Raw genomic sequence first — 12,793 nt, forward strand, 5'->3', positions numbered from 1 at the left:
TCGCCACCATCCCAGAATCCATCACAGCCATCCCGGCATCCATCACCAACCATCCTGGCAGCCATTCCGGCAACCATCCCGGCATCCATCGCAGCCATCCCGGCATCCATCGCCAACCATCCCGGCATCCATCGCCAACCATCCCGGCATCCATCGCCACCACCCCGGCAGCCATCGCCAACCATCCCGGCAGCCATCGCCAACCATCCCGGCAGCCATCCCGGCAGCCATCACAACCACCCCAGCATCCATCGCCAACCACCCCGGCAGCCATCACAGCCATCCCGGCATCCATCGCCAACCATCCCGGCATCCATCACAACCACCCCGGCAGCCATCACAGCCATCCCGGCATCCATCGCCAACCATCCCGGCATCCATCGCCAACCATCCCAGCATCCATCACAGCCACCCCGGCAGCCACCCCGGCAGCCATTGCCAACCATCCCGGCAGCCATCGCCAACCATCCCGGCGCCCATCCCAGCATCCATCGCCAACCATCCCGGCAGCCATCGCCAACCATCCTGGCAGCATCCTGGCAGCCATCCCGGCACCCATCGCCAACCATCCCGGCAGCCATCGCCAACCATCCCGGCAGCCATCCCGGCATCCATCGCCAACCATCCCGGCAGCCATTGCCAACCATCCCAGTAGCCACGGGCCAGAGCTCAGAGCTCAAAGTCTCTTTCTAATCCCCGAGGGGTTTCCGCAGGAATTCCCGAGACTCCCGTCATTCCTTCCACAGCGCTTCCCAGCCCGGCACTGGCCCACCAGAGGCGCCAGCCCGCTCAGGCCAACCCAGCCAGCCTTTTCCAACGTTCCGAGCCTTTTCCGACGCTCGGAGCCGTGGCGGCGGCCCCGCCAAGTCCCCGGTACCTGGGTGACGAGCGGCTGCAGCAAAGCGGCGGAGCCTTTTCCCACGCAGCGGACGGCGAAGCGCAGGCAGCGGCAGCACCGCTCCACGATGCGGTTATCGGCACTGTGTTTGTTCAGGGTCTCTGACAGCACAGGCCAGATCTGAGGGTTAGACGGGGAAGAGGGGGTTAACGCAGCTCGACGGCCCCCCCAAAACCACCACCCTCCCGTCCCGAAAACCACCCGGCTCCCCGCCAAGTCAGGCCAGGTGCCCCTCGGGTCCCCAAAAGAAGAAGCACCCGCGTTACGAGACCCGTAAATTCATTTTATGTAGGAGCGAAGAGCTCAGAGTGGCTTCACGCCTCCGGCGCGGAGCCGGCAGCGTTCCGAGGGCGGAGAAATCAAAAGCGGCCGGGACAATTCCAGAGCCAGCTCCCCTTTTCCAGGGGTTTGAAGACCCGAATTCCATCCCCCCTCCTCCCCCGGCATCAATCCCTGCTTCCAGGAGGGAAGGTGCCCCCGCCCACCCCCCCGCCAGCATCCCCGCAGGTGCCGTGGGATACTCGGATCCCGGGGATTGGTACCCACCCCCCTCCTCCATCCCCCCTCCATCCGGCAGAAATTCCTTCCCCCGATCCCCCACCTACTTCCTGAATGACTTTTTGGCACGGATGGATCTGTCCGTTTTCTACGATGGGGTTGGTGTGTCTGCGAAGAAGCAGCAGAGAGTCAACGGGATTATTATTCCCCCCCCCCCCCGCCCCCCGAAACAGTCGGATTTTGCGTTTTAAAGCTGAGAAAAGGGGGTCGGAGCCCCAGAGCGCCCGCCGAGGGACCAGAAACTGGCCGAGAGGGGCCGGGGTGGGGGGGGACACACCTTGAACTGGGTGGCCAAGCGGCTCCCAGCCCCCTCCTCTTGGGGCCGGCGGGGTGGGGGGGAAACGAGCCGTCGCCGATTCGGTTTTAAGCCGCTGGGCGAGGGGCTTGGACTCGCCTCGTCCCCCCCCTCCCGGCGCAGGCGTTCCCAGCTCCTCCCTCCTCACCTAAATATGACGGCGAGTCGGTCCAGGGGCACGGTAGGGTCTGAGGAGAGGCCATTGCTTGGCTCCTGAGAGAGCAGCTAGAAAACAAGGGAAAACGACGGGATTTCAGGAGGGCAGGCAGACCCGTTTCCCAAGAAAACTCGAATAAAGCCTGCCCGGAGGCCGGACCCCACCGGCAGCACCTCCACACCCCCTCGAAGCAAAGCGGGGACCTCCCCGAAGCTCGGGAGGCTCCTAACCCCGGCCACACGCGCGCGGGTCACTCCGAAAGCCCAGCGGGGCTTCCCCTTCCGTGTCCCCCCACATCCCGAGAATACGCAAAGGGCTCTCGGGAGGAGAAGGGAGCAGGGCCCGAGGTGGAAGAGAAGCTCGGACGCGGGCGAGAGCTGCCGGGAGCGGGCGGAGGTGGCAGGAGGAGCTTCCACAACGGCTCTCATGCGGCTACGGGTCATCCTGGAGGGACAGGGGACGCGCAGGTCCCTTCCTCGAGGCTGCCCCCCGACATTCCTGCTCTCCCTTCCGCCGGAGCTGCGCGGAAAGGTCACTACGGCCGCCGCGGGTTTGGGACAGCCAGAAGGTGATCCATGGAGAAGTTGAGTCGCCACGTCCTCCATCCCGGAGACGCGGGGTGAAAGCCGGCGGCTGCCTTCGAGGGGGGGTCCAGGGAGGTTCTTTGGCTCCTGCCACGTAAACTGTTTTTTGGGGACCGTTTTCTTCCCATTTAACCCCCTTCCCGCTCCGCCAGCTGGCGTTTCTCAGCCAGGAGGGACCGAGGGACAAGAACGGTCTTCGCTCCTGGACTCCTGGTATGCTCGGAGGACACGGGATCACCGCGGCGGAACACGCCACCGGGCAGAGACGGAGCCTGGGCAGCTGGGTGGCCTCCCACCCGTCCCCCCCGAAGCAGCGAGGAGGAGCGCGGTGACGTACCTTCTTCAGCGCCATCACTTGTACGGCGCAGAGTTCGCTGAGGCATTCCGCGATCTTCTCCAAGGGCAGCCGGGCGAGGACCAGGGCCGTCCCTGGAAGGCAAGAGGAGACGGAGACGGGGCTCAGGAGCGGGGACGCGCACGGTGGAACCGCTCCGGGGCCAAGGCGGGGACCAGAGACGGTTCTCCGCAGCTTTGAATCCAACTCCTTGGTCAAACCAGACACCGAAATACATTCCGCGGGGCGGGAAGGAGGAAGGAATGTCGGCGTCTGGATGATCCGAAGGCGGACAGACACATCGGGGCACCCCGGCGTGTCCCCGCAGCGCTCTCGCCCCTGCCCGGCAGCATCACGAGGTCCGAGGAAGTTGCTTTTGACCCGCGGCTCGAGCGTTTCGGGGCTCCCGGGAAAACGAGATGGAAAGGCGAGGGCTCGAGCCGCCCCCCGCTGCCGCGTCCCAGCCTCCCACCCAAGGGATGGAGCCGCACACGCGCCCCGCGTCGGACAACCGCGGGGCTGGGGACAATTCCGGGAGGGAAAAATTCCCCTCGGCTCATTAATTCCTTCTTTTCTTTTAAAGGAGAAGGAGAAAATACTCCGCGGCGGGGCGAGGGGCAGCTCGGGAGCTGCTCGCGTCGATATGGGAGTGCAAACAAGCGAAAAACCGCGGGTTTTTGTCTTCTTTAGTCGCACAGCCCGGCCGCAGAGCCGCGATAAGGCTCCCTTTTGAAAGGGAGCTCCGTTTGGAAAGGTTTGGGAAGCGCTCGGATCCCTCGGGAATCTCTGAGGCAGGACACGGGTCCTGCACCTCCCCGGAACCCGCCGTGGCTGGAGGGGGACGCGATGCGAGACGCGAATCCCCCCCCCGACTGCAGCCTGGAGTTGAGAAACTACATTCTTGTGCCCCAAACTGTCTCTAAAATGCCAAATACTTGCGATTTTCCACCCCGGGCAGCTCATTTCCACGTGCTGGGATACAGCAGGGACCCGCTGCTAACCGGGCTGGGAGCGTTTCCGAAGTTTTCTTCCCACATTTCAAGTTCAGAGCAGGGACGGCTGTAGCTTATAAACCCAGGAAGGATCTTTTTCTACGTCCTGCCCCACGAGAGCTCTTGACACCCATCCAGAGGGACCCGGACAGGCTGGAGAGGTGGGTCCCTGTGAACCTCATGGGGTTCAACCAGGCCAAGTGCAGGGTCCTGCCCCTGGGTGGGGGCAATGCCAAGGACAAATCCAGGCTGGGCGGAGAATGGCTGGAGAGCAGCCCTGAGGAGAAGGACTTGGGGGTGTTGGTGGACGAGAAGCTCAACACGAGCCGGCAACGTGCACTGGCAGCCCAGAAACCCCCCGCAGCCTGGGCTGCATCCCCAGCAGCGTGGGCAGCAGGGCGAGGGGGGGATTCTGCCCCTCTGCTCCGCTCGGGGAGACCCCCCTGCAGTGCTGCCTCCAGCGCTGGGGCCTCGGCACAGGAGAGACACGGAGCTGTTGGAGCGGGGCCAGAGGAGGCCCCGGAGATGCTGGGAGGGCTGGAGCCCCTCTGCTGTGGGGACAGGCTGAGAGAGCTGGGGGGGTTCAGCCTGGAGAAGAGAAGGCGCCGGGGAGACCTTCCAGCCCCTTCCAGTCCCTAAAGGGGCTCCAGGAAAGCTGGGGAGGGACTCTGGCTCAGGGAGGGGAGCCATGGGACGAGGGGGAAGGGTTTTCCACTGGAAGAGGGGAGATTGGGATGAGATCTTGGGAAGAAATCCTTTGCTGTGAGGGGGGTGAGCCCCTGGGCCAGGTTGCCCAGAGAAGCTGTGGCTGCCCCATCCCTGGAGGGGTTCAAGGCCAGGTTGGACGGGGCTTGGAGCAACCTGGGCTGGTGGGAGGTGTCCCTGCCCAGGGCAGGGGGTGGCACTGGGTGGCCTTTAAGGTCCCTCCTCACCCAAACCATTCCGTGATTCTTTGAAGATGAATTGTGGACACATGGAGCGCCTCAGGGCAAACCGAGACACCTTTATCTAAGAAAAACCACGTGAAAATGGGGTCGGCAGCACCTGCCGTGAGTGACACACACACCCCCCCCCCAAAAAAACCCCACAACCCCAAGAGCTTTTCCATACGCACCCTTGAGGAGCCCCACCGCAGCCTCTGGAGAGAGCGTGAAGGAGTCGAGGGAACGGGCTATCTCCAGCAGCCCGTTAAAGTGCTGAGCCATGTGGTCCCGACACACCGAGCAGATATTGTGGATGGCCTTGGCCGCCGCTGAGGCCAGTCGTCTGTCGCACAGGCCTTTCATCAAATAACCCAGCACGGGATCTGCGGAGGAGAACGCCGGGGTGAGGAGGGGATGGACGGGGCAGGGAGGGGACGGAACGGGGCGAGGAAGGCACGGGATGGGGTAGGGAGGACACAGACGGGGCAGGGAGGGGATGGGACAGGACATACAGGGCAAGGAGGGGACGGGATGGGGCAGGGAGGACACAGATGGGGCGAGGAGGGGACGGGACGGGGCGAGAAAGGGATGGAATGGGGCAGGGAGGGGATGGAACGGGGCATGGGATGGGGCGAGGCGAGGAAGGGACGGAACGGGGCAGGGAGGGGACGGAACATACGGGACGAGGCGGAACATACGGGACGAGGAAGGGACGGGATGGGGCAGGGAGGACACAGATGGGGCGAGGAGGGGACGGGAGGGGATGGAACAGGGCATGGGATGGGGCGAGGAAGGGATGGGACGGGGCAGGGAGGGGACGGAACGTACAGGACCAGGATGGGACGGGACGGGGCAGGGAGGGGATGGAACGGGGCATGGGACGGGGCGAGGAAGGGACAGGGCGAGGAAGGGACGGGACGGGACGGGACGTACGGGACGAGGAAGGGACAGGGCGAGGAAGGGACGGGACGGGACGGGACGTACGGGACGAGGAAGGGACGGGACGGGACGTACGGGACGAGGAAGGGACGGGACGGGACGTACGGGACGAGGAAGGGACGGGACGGGACGTACGGGACGAGGAAGGGACGGGACGGGACGTACGGGACGAGGAAGGGACGGGACGGGACGTACGGGACGAGGAAGGGACGGGACGGGACGTACGGGACGAGGAAGGGACGGGACGGGACGTACGGGACGAGGAAGGGACGGGACAGGACGAGGCAGGGAGGACACAGATGGGGCGAGGAAGGGACGGGACGGGGCGAGGAAGGGACGGGACGGGGCATGGAATGGGGCGAGGAAGGGACGGGACGGGGCAGGGAGGACACAGATGGGGCGAGGAAGGGACGGGACGGGGCAGGGAGGACACAGATGGGGCGAGGAAGGGACGGGACGGGGCGAGGAAGGGACGGGACGGGGCGAGGAAGGGACGGGACGGGGCGAGGAAGGGACGGGACGGGGCGAGGAAGGGACGGGACGGGGCGAGACGGAACATACGGGACGAGACGGAACATACGGGACGAGACGGAACATACGGGGCGAGGAAGGGACAGGACGGGGCGAGGAAGGGACGGGACGGGGCGAGGAAGGGACGGGACGGGGCGAGGAAGGGACGGAACATATGGGACGAGATGGAACATATGGGACGAGATGGAACATATGGGACGAGATGGAACATATGGGACGAGATGGAACATATGGGACGAGGAAGGGAGGACACAGATGGGGCGAGGAAGGGACGGGACGGGGCGAGGAGGGGACGGCCGCGGGGCAGAGCGGTGGCGTGTCCAGCTCCGGCGGGGCAGGAGGAAGGGACTCACCCAGGAACTGGGGGTTCCTGTCCACCACCTCGCTCATCTCTCCCACCAGCTCGATGCTGGTGTAGCGGACGGCGGTGTGCACCGTCTCGGGGAGGCGAACCACCCCCTCCAGCACCTCCACCAGCGTCGGGTTGTTCTCCCTGCGAGGGGAAAAAAGGCAGCCGGTTTAGCCCCGCGGCGCATCCCAGCCCGTTTCCAACCGAGCAACTGGTTTTATCGGATCTGACGGACTCCGGCATCGCTCAGAATCAGACGGGCAAACCCAGCGGGGAGGTCCCAGGGCTGCTGGAGCCAGGATCCGCAGCAGGCTCCAGCTTTACCAAACGGAGCAGAATAAACTAAACGCCTCCACGTAAAGCGCGCTCATGGCACGAGAACAAAGCTTAATTCATCCTGCCGGGACCGCGGAAAGCCAGACGAGCCTGTTCCCGGGGTGGGAACCGGGCGAGTCCCCAGCCCAGGTTGGTGGCATGGCTCCGGCTCGCCCGGCACTGCTTGCCCGCTCCCGGCATGAGCGGAGGAGCCACGGGGCGAGCAAGAACCTCCTGGGATCCTCCGACTCCCCTGAGCTCCAGCACCCAAGGCCAGGAGAGGCCGGCGCTCTCGGAAACAAAGCAGAAATAAAAAGACAGGGATAAAAAGCAGCAAGAGCAGCCTTGACAGCGATAAGCGGAGCCAGCGAGCGTAGGGGGACGGCAGCGACTCCCCCAGGCTCCCAGGCAGGGGGATGCGGAGCTCCCGGCCCGGCGAAGGCCGGCCGGGCTGTCCCACGGCATCCGGGCGGCCGTCACGGCGCCGGAGGACTCACCGCGCTCTCACCGCCCTGGATGTTATCTCTTGATGCTTCCACTACACTAACAGGGGAGGAAAAGCGCTTCCAGCAAGGGGTTTAACCTTCCCTAAAGACATCTGGGACAACTCCAGCTGGAGGTGGAAGGATCTGGATGCGGAATGATCCCCAGATAACCAGCCTAGGCCAAAATGTTTTGCTTTCGGGAGATAAAGCGAGGGGAAACAAACCCTTACTCTATTCTAGCAGGGAGAACAAAGTCCGTGGCACGGAAGCCTCGTCAGACGAGACGTAAGGAAGACATGGAGGGTGGTGAGACCCTGGCCCAGGTTGCCCAGAGAGGTGGGAGACGCCCCATTCCTGGAAACATTCCAGGTCAGGTTGGACGGGGCTCTGAACTACCTGGTCTAGTGGAAGATGTCCTTGCCCACGGCAGGGGGTCGGACAAGGTGGCCTTTAAAGGTCCCTTCCAACCCAAACCGTGCCAGGATTCTACAAAACTCTCCAAGCAGAAGAGACCTGAGAAGGTCCAACTGCTTCACATGGTCCCAGCTCCGTCCTGGACCCATAATTCCCGGCCAGGAAGGGGAGACCTTGGCCTACAGGACGTCTCCACCAGCAAGGGCTACTGCACCCCACGTTCGCTGAGGACTATCTGAAATAGAGTGGGGGTTTTAAACCTTTCCGTCTGGGAAAGCACGTTCCTAGGAGTCTACTCGCGGTGTCTGCAAAAGCCCTGAGCCCACAGCCCTCAGGGACACGAGCAGGATGGTGGACACTCACTGGTCAACGCTCTTGGCTATGGAGGCCATGATGAAGAGGACGGCTTCCGTCACCTCCCAGGGTGGATTCCCGTCCTTCAGGGTCGCGTAAAGCTGCAAGAGAGAGGATCGCTCGCAAAAGAAGGTACAAACACAGCTCGGGGGCGTGCGGGCAGGAATCCCACCCTGCGGGACGGCCACCCGCTCCTCACCTCCTCCGACACCTGAAACACCGGGGCTCCAGGCGCGGACCTGCAGAAACCCCCCGCGTTCCACTGACCACCCCACTCTTTTGGGGGCAAAACACCGTTCCTCAAAGCGTGACAACCTCCCGCTTCTCCCAAAACGTGACAACCTCCCGCTTCTCCCAAAACGGTCCCCAACACCTACTTCAAGCCACTCCTCGCGCACGGGGCGAGACGACGTGTGTGACCTCCTCCCCATCCCTGAGGCCACCAGGGCTCGGCCACCCCCCAGCACAGCGACGGACGCGGGCGTTCCTCGCGACGCTCCCGCAAACCCACCTGAGCAAAACACTCCACCGATCCCACCAGGAAGATGAGGTCTTTCACCAGGTCCGAGACCCGCATCCGGAATTCCCCAAAGTCATCCGTCTCCTCTGGGACACCCTCCTAAGAGAGATGAGGGAGAGCAAAAGGGTGAGAAATCCGCGTTTCCACAGCTGGGACAAGACAAGGGATTCCGTTTTAGAGGAGGGATTGATCCTTCCTGCCCTCCTCTCCCCAGATCAAGTGATTGAAGGGAAGAAAATGGAGAAAAGGCTAACGCAGCCTGAACGCGCGCCGCGTATTCCCGCTCTGACAGGCAGACGAAGGGATGGAAGGCAGGGGGATGAGGAGCACAGGGAGAAACGGAACGTCTGGGATGAAGCATCCCGGATTCCGCGGAGGATGACAGCACTGCGTGGGCTTTATTCCAACAAAACCGCCCCCCAGCAGGGGACAACGCGTCTCTCCCCGGCTCTCGAAACGGCGGGGCGGCGGGAGAGGGTCATCCCGCAGCAACGAGACGCCCGAAAGCTCTGGTAGAACGAGAGCCGACTTAACGGAAAGAGCTTTAACGCAGCGATTTTAATTACTGTCAAGCCTCTCTCCGCAGTTACTGCGGAACCATCGCCTGTGGACCCCTACACGTGGATCAGCGTAGGGAGGACGGACGCATCCTACCGCCCCCGCTGCCTCCGGAGGGAACAAGGCAAAGGCAGAGCCTTACGTGGTCCGAGTCGAGCTGGCAGTGCCTGGCCAGAGCGTGGAGAAGGCGCTGGATGTAGGCTTTGAAGATGCTGTGGATGACCGCATCGTCCGTCTTGTAGAGGTGCTCCCCCAGTCGGTACCAGAAGTTAAACGAAATTTCTACCACCTGGTTAGAAAGAAAAATTCAGCACCTCGTTAGCAACGGAGCAGGGGTTTTTTTTTGCCCCATTCTGCTGGCGCTGCCGATGGAGGAACCTCCTCCGGGGGTGGCTGCAGCCTGGTGGGGCAACCGCAGGGCTCCGTCGGTGCTGCTTCACCGTGCGACGACGGAACGTGGACCCGTTTGTCCCCGGCTTCGCCAACCTCTGCTGCTTGTCGCTTCGTAAGGGATTTGAAACCCACCGAGTTAATGTGAAAACCTGTCCCCAGCCCTCCGAAGCAAAGCCTCTTCTCTGGAAAATTAACACGGAAGCTTAAGAAACCGCTTCGGAGCGCGGACGTCACCTCGTTTCACATCGGTCAAACCCGCCCCAACAAGCCACGGGGCATTTTGTGTCTACGCCGTCCTCCCCAGAGCCCCAGGGGTGGAGGGGTTTCCCCACCCGGAGACCCTCACCGCCCCTGCCCGGGCTTTCCATGGGCCAACCATCCCAACGGCCGGCTCGGGGTGGGACGCGGGGCTAACGATGCGAGGGGACGGCAACCCAAGAGAGGAGAAAACATCTCCAAGAAAGGGGACGTTGCTCCAAAGCCTACGGCTTCTTTATTACAAGGGGGGTTATTGTCTAGGTTGGAAGAGACCTTGAAGATCATTGAGTCCAACCATCGACCCAACGCTGCCAAAGCCACCACTAAGCCACGTCCCTCAAGTAAAGGAAGGCGGATTTTTTTTCAGGAGCAGCTGTAGAGTTTCAGTTCCCACCAAGCACCGCTGGCACAGGACACGGCCATGCCCAAGGGAGATGGAGCTCAACGGCCCTGGAAAGGGGTCTAAAGGAGTGGCCGAGTCCCAGGCGAGCGCCGCAGAGCGGCTCCACAGTTTCCACCGCAAACAAGCTGCGCCGCAGCAGCCGTCGTTCCTTAACTCGCCTGCCGGTTCTCGGGGCTGAGGAACTTTCAGGCTCTGGAAGCTTCCGGAAAACCCGGTCCTGGAGAAAGCACTCGCTCATTCCCAACCCACCTCCCATCCATCACGGCTTCAGCGGTTCCGTCCACCCCCGCTGGGACCTTGCACAGGGAGGGAGGGAAGCCAGGGGTTTAATTAACAGGTTTGGAAGAATCATGGAATGGTTTGGGTGGGAAGGGACCTAAAGAGCATCTTGTCCCCGTGCCGTGGGCAGGGACATCTTCAACTGGATGAGGTTCCTCCAAGCCCCGTCCAACCTGGCCTCGAACGCCTCCAGGGACGGGGCAGCCCCAGCTTCTCTGGGCAACAACCACCCGGGCAAGAATAAAACGCGGCAAGAAAATAACGGAGGTTTTCAGAGCTGCGCTCGTGGCCCCGCGCGCCCAGGAGAGGGAAGCGAAGCCAGATTTCTGCGTCACCAACGCCCAGCGGGCGCCCCAGGGCCAGCAGCTCGGAGGAACCGAAGCCTCTCCCAACCACGTGGCAACACCAGAGAAAGGTTTTTCCACTGACTCATCTCCGGACGAGCGCGACGGGGCGATGGGAGGAAGCCGGGGGCAGAGCCGGGCTCACCTCGTACTGCGGGTGTCCCGCGCAGATCAGCAGCAGCTCCAGCGTCCGCAGGTCACCCAGCCCCTGGCCCGGCGTACAGACGATTTTATCTAGGAACGTCTCGCACAGCTCGGTGAAAACGCGGCAATAATTGAGCACCCTGGTGAAGAAATTAAAAAAAAAAAAAAAAAAAAACCAAACAAAAACACAAAAACACACAGGGCACAAATCAGAAAGATCTTCCACGGGGGACCGGTTATCCCAGCCCGGGGGGGAGATGAGGTCCGGGCAGCGCCCCGTCTCGGACCGAGAAATACCAACTTCTGCTTTAGCTTTCCGTCAGCGGTTGGGAAACACTTAAAATAGGGGAACTTGGCTTTGTTCGGTGAAAACGCCGGGTTCCCGATAGGCAAATCTGACGAAATCCGATGAAAATTTTCATATTGGCCCCCCCCACCCCGCCCCCAGCGTCTGAGTAAAACCTCTCCGAACCCGGAGCCACAAAGGTGACAAAAACAGCTGGAGTCCAACTCGGGGCCCCGAAGGTGCCGCGTTCCGGGAGACAAATACACAAACCCCCCCCCCACTTTTCAAAATAAACGCGGGATGCTCTGAAGAGAAACAGAATTTAGAGGAAGAGGGAAAATCCCGGAGCCACGGCGCGGTGGCGTCCCACCGAGGACGGCTCCTCCCCGCTAAAGCCACCCTAAATGAGGGATTTCGGGGGAAGAGGTCTGGAAAGCGACCCCCAGATGAGGAATTTTGGGAAGATAAGCCGTTCGTCCCGGGCTTTGGATTTAGGATTCAGGACATCCCAGGAGGCAGAGGTGCGATGGCGGAGTCGGTCTGGCCAAGCAGAGAGGAGATTATAACGAACTTCCCCGTGCCCGACAACCGACGACTAATTCTGTTAGAAGGAAGGAAAATCAGGAACTATCCTTATAATTCGCAATTCCGAAAGGGCTAACTTGGAGGAGTAACGGCTCGTTTTGCCCGTGGAAATCGCGTTTAACGCGGAATTCCCTTAAGCCAAAGGCGCCCGCGTTATCTGGGACTCACGCCCCACGCTGAGACGAGGGGAGCTGGGGGCTGTTTGTTGGGTTTTTTCCCGCCTGAAGTCACCCGAAAAGCCGCAGCAAGGAGCCGAGCGCCGGGAAGGAGGGTTGAAACGCGGGGAGGCGGACGGGGGGAGGCGAGACGAGCAGAGATGAAGCCGGAATCGCCAGGAGCCGAACCGGCGCCCAGCCCCTGCCAAGGACGGCGACAAAAACAGCACGGGGATTTTCAGCTGTAATTAAGAAACAAAAAACAAACAAACAAAAAAAAAAAAACCCAAAAAAACCCCAGTTGGCGGAATCGCTGCGCCCTGAAGACACCGGCACAATTCAAGATTTGCGGCGCAGCAGCTAAAACGATGAGGATACGCATCAGTTTTCCACGGCGGGGCGAGGAGGCTGCCGAGAGGCGAGGATCTGCTCAGCTCCAGGGTGGAAGGAGCCGGATCTCCATCTCAGGAGGCAAAAAAAAAAAAAAATCGGCCACCGAACACGTGTCCTGCGGCTTCCCGGCTGGTCTTGGGGGGTCCCCAACCACGGTGACGCCTCGCGCAGCCACAAAACGCGCTCGGCGTTTGGCAACGGGGACGGAGGGTCTGGCAAACGCGGGCCGATTCCTACCTCGTTTTCCACATACGTGGAGTTCGGAGGGAAACGGGCTAAAGGCAAGAGGGGTTCACCCGTAATTAGACCGGCCCCACCGAATTCTTCTCGGCAACGCTTTAAAACGG

The 12,793-nt window shown here is 62.0% G+C and overlaps 1 protein-coding gene across 2 annotated transcripts in view; it reads right to left on the reverse strand.

The window, feature by feature from the left end:
• Positions 1 to 12,793, reverse strand: part of TNPO3 (transportin 3) — a 41,198-nt gene that overhangs the window by 3,697 nt on the left and 24,708 nt on the right. For both annotated transcript variants that reach the window (XM_074573119.1, XM_074573118.1), the window contains exons 7-16: positions 11,029 to 11,167; positions 9,349 to 9,495; positions 8,640 to 8,747; positions 8,138 to 8,229; positions 6,565 to 6,704; positions 4,933 to 5,124; positions 2,830 to 2,921; positions 1,900 to 1,976; positions 1,504 to 1,564; positions 878 to 1,018 (exon numbers count right to left, since the gene is read on the reverse strand). In XM_074573119.1, the coding sequence (XP_074429220.1) occupies positions 878 to 1,018; positions 1,504 to 1,564; positions 1,900 to 1,976; positions 2,830 to 2,921; positions 4,933 to 5,124; positions 6,565 to 6,704; positions 8,138 to 8,229; positions 8,640 to 8,747; positions 9,349 to 9,495; positions 11,029 to 11,167 (1,189 nt within the window). The remainder of the gene's footprint in view (positions 1 to 877; positions 1,019 to 1,503; positions 1,565 to 1,899; positions 1,977 to 2,829; positions 2,922 to 4,932; positions 5,125 to 6,564; positions 6,705 to 8,137; positions 8,230 to 8,639; positions 8,748 to 9,348; positions 9,496 to 11,028; positions 11,168 to 12,793) is intronic.

The sequence above is a fragment of the Larus michahellis genome, chromosome 1 (genome assembly GCF_964199755.1).
Source record: "Larus michahellis chromosome 1, bLarMic1.1, whole genome shotgun sequence".
Lineage (NCBI taxonomy): Eukaryota > Metazoa > Chordata > Aves > Charadriiformes > Laridae > Larus > Larus michahellis.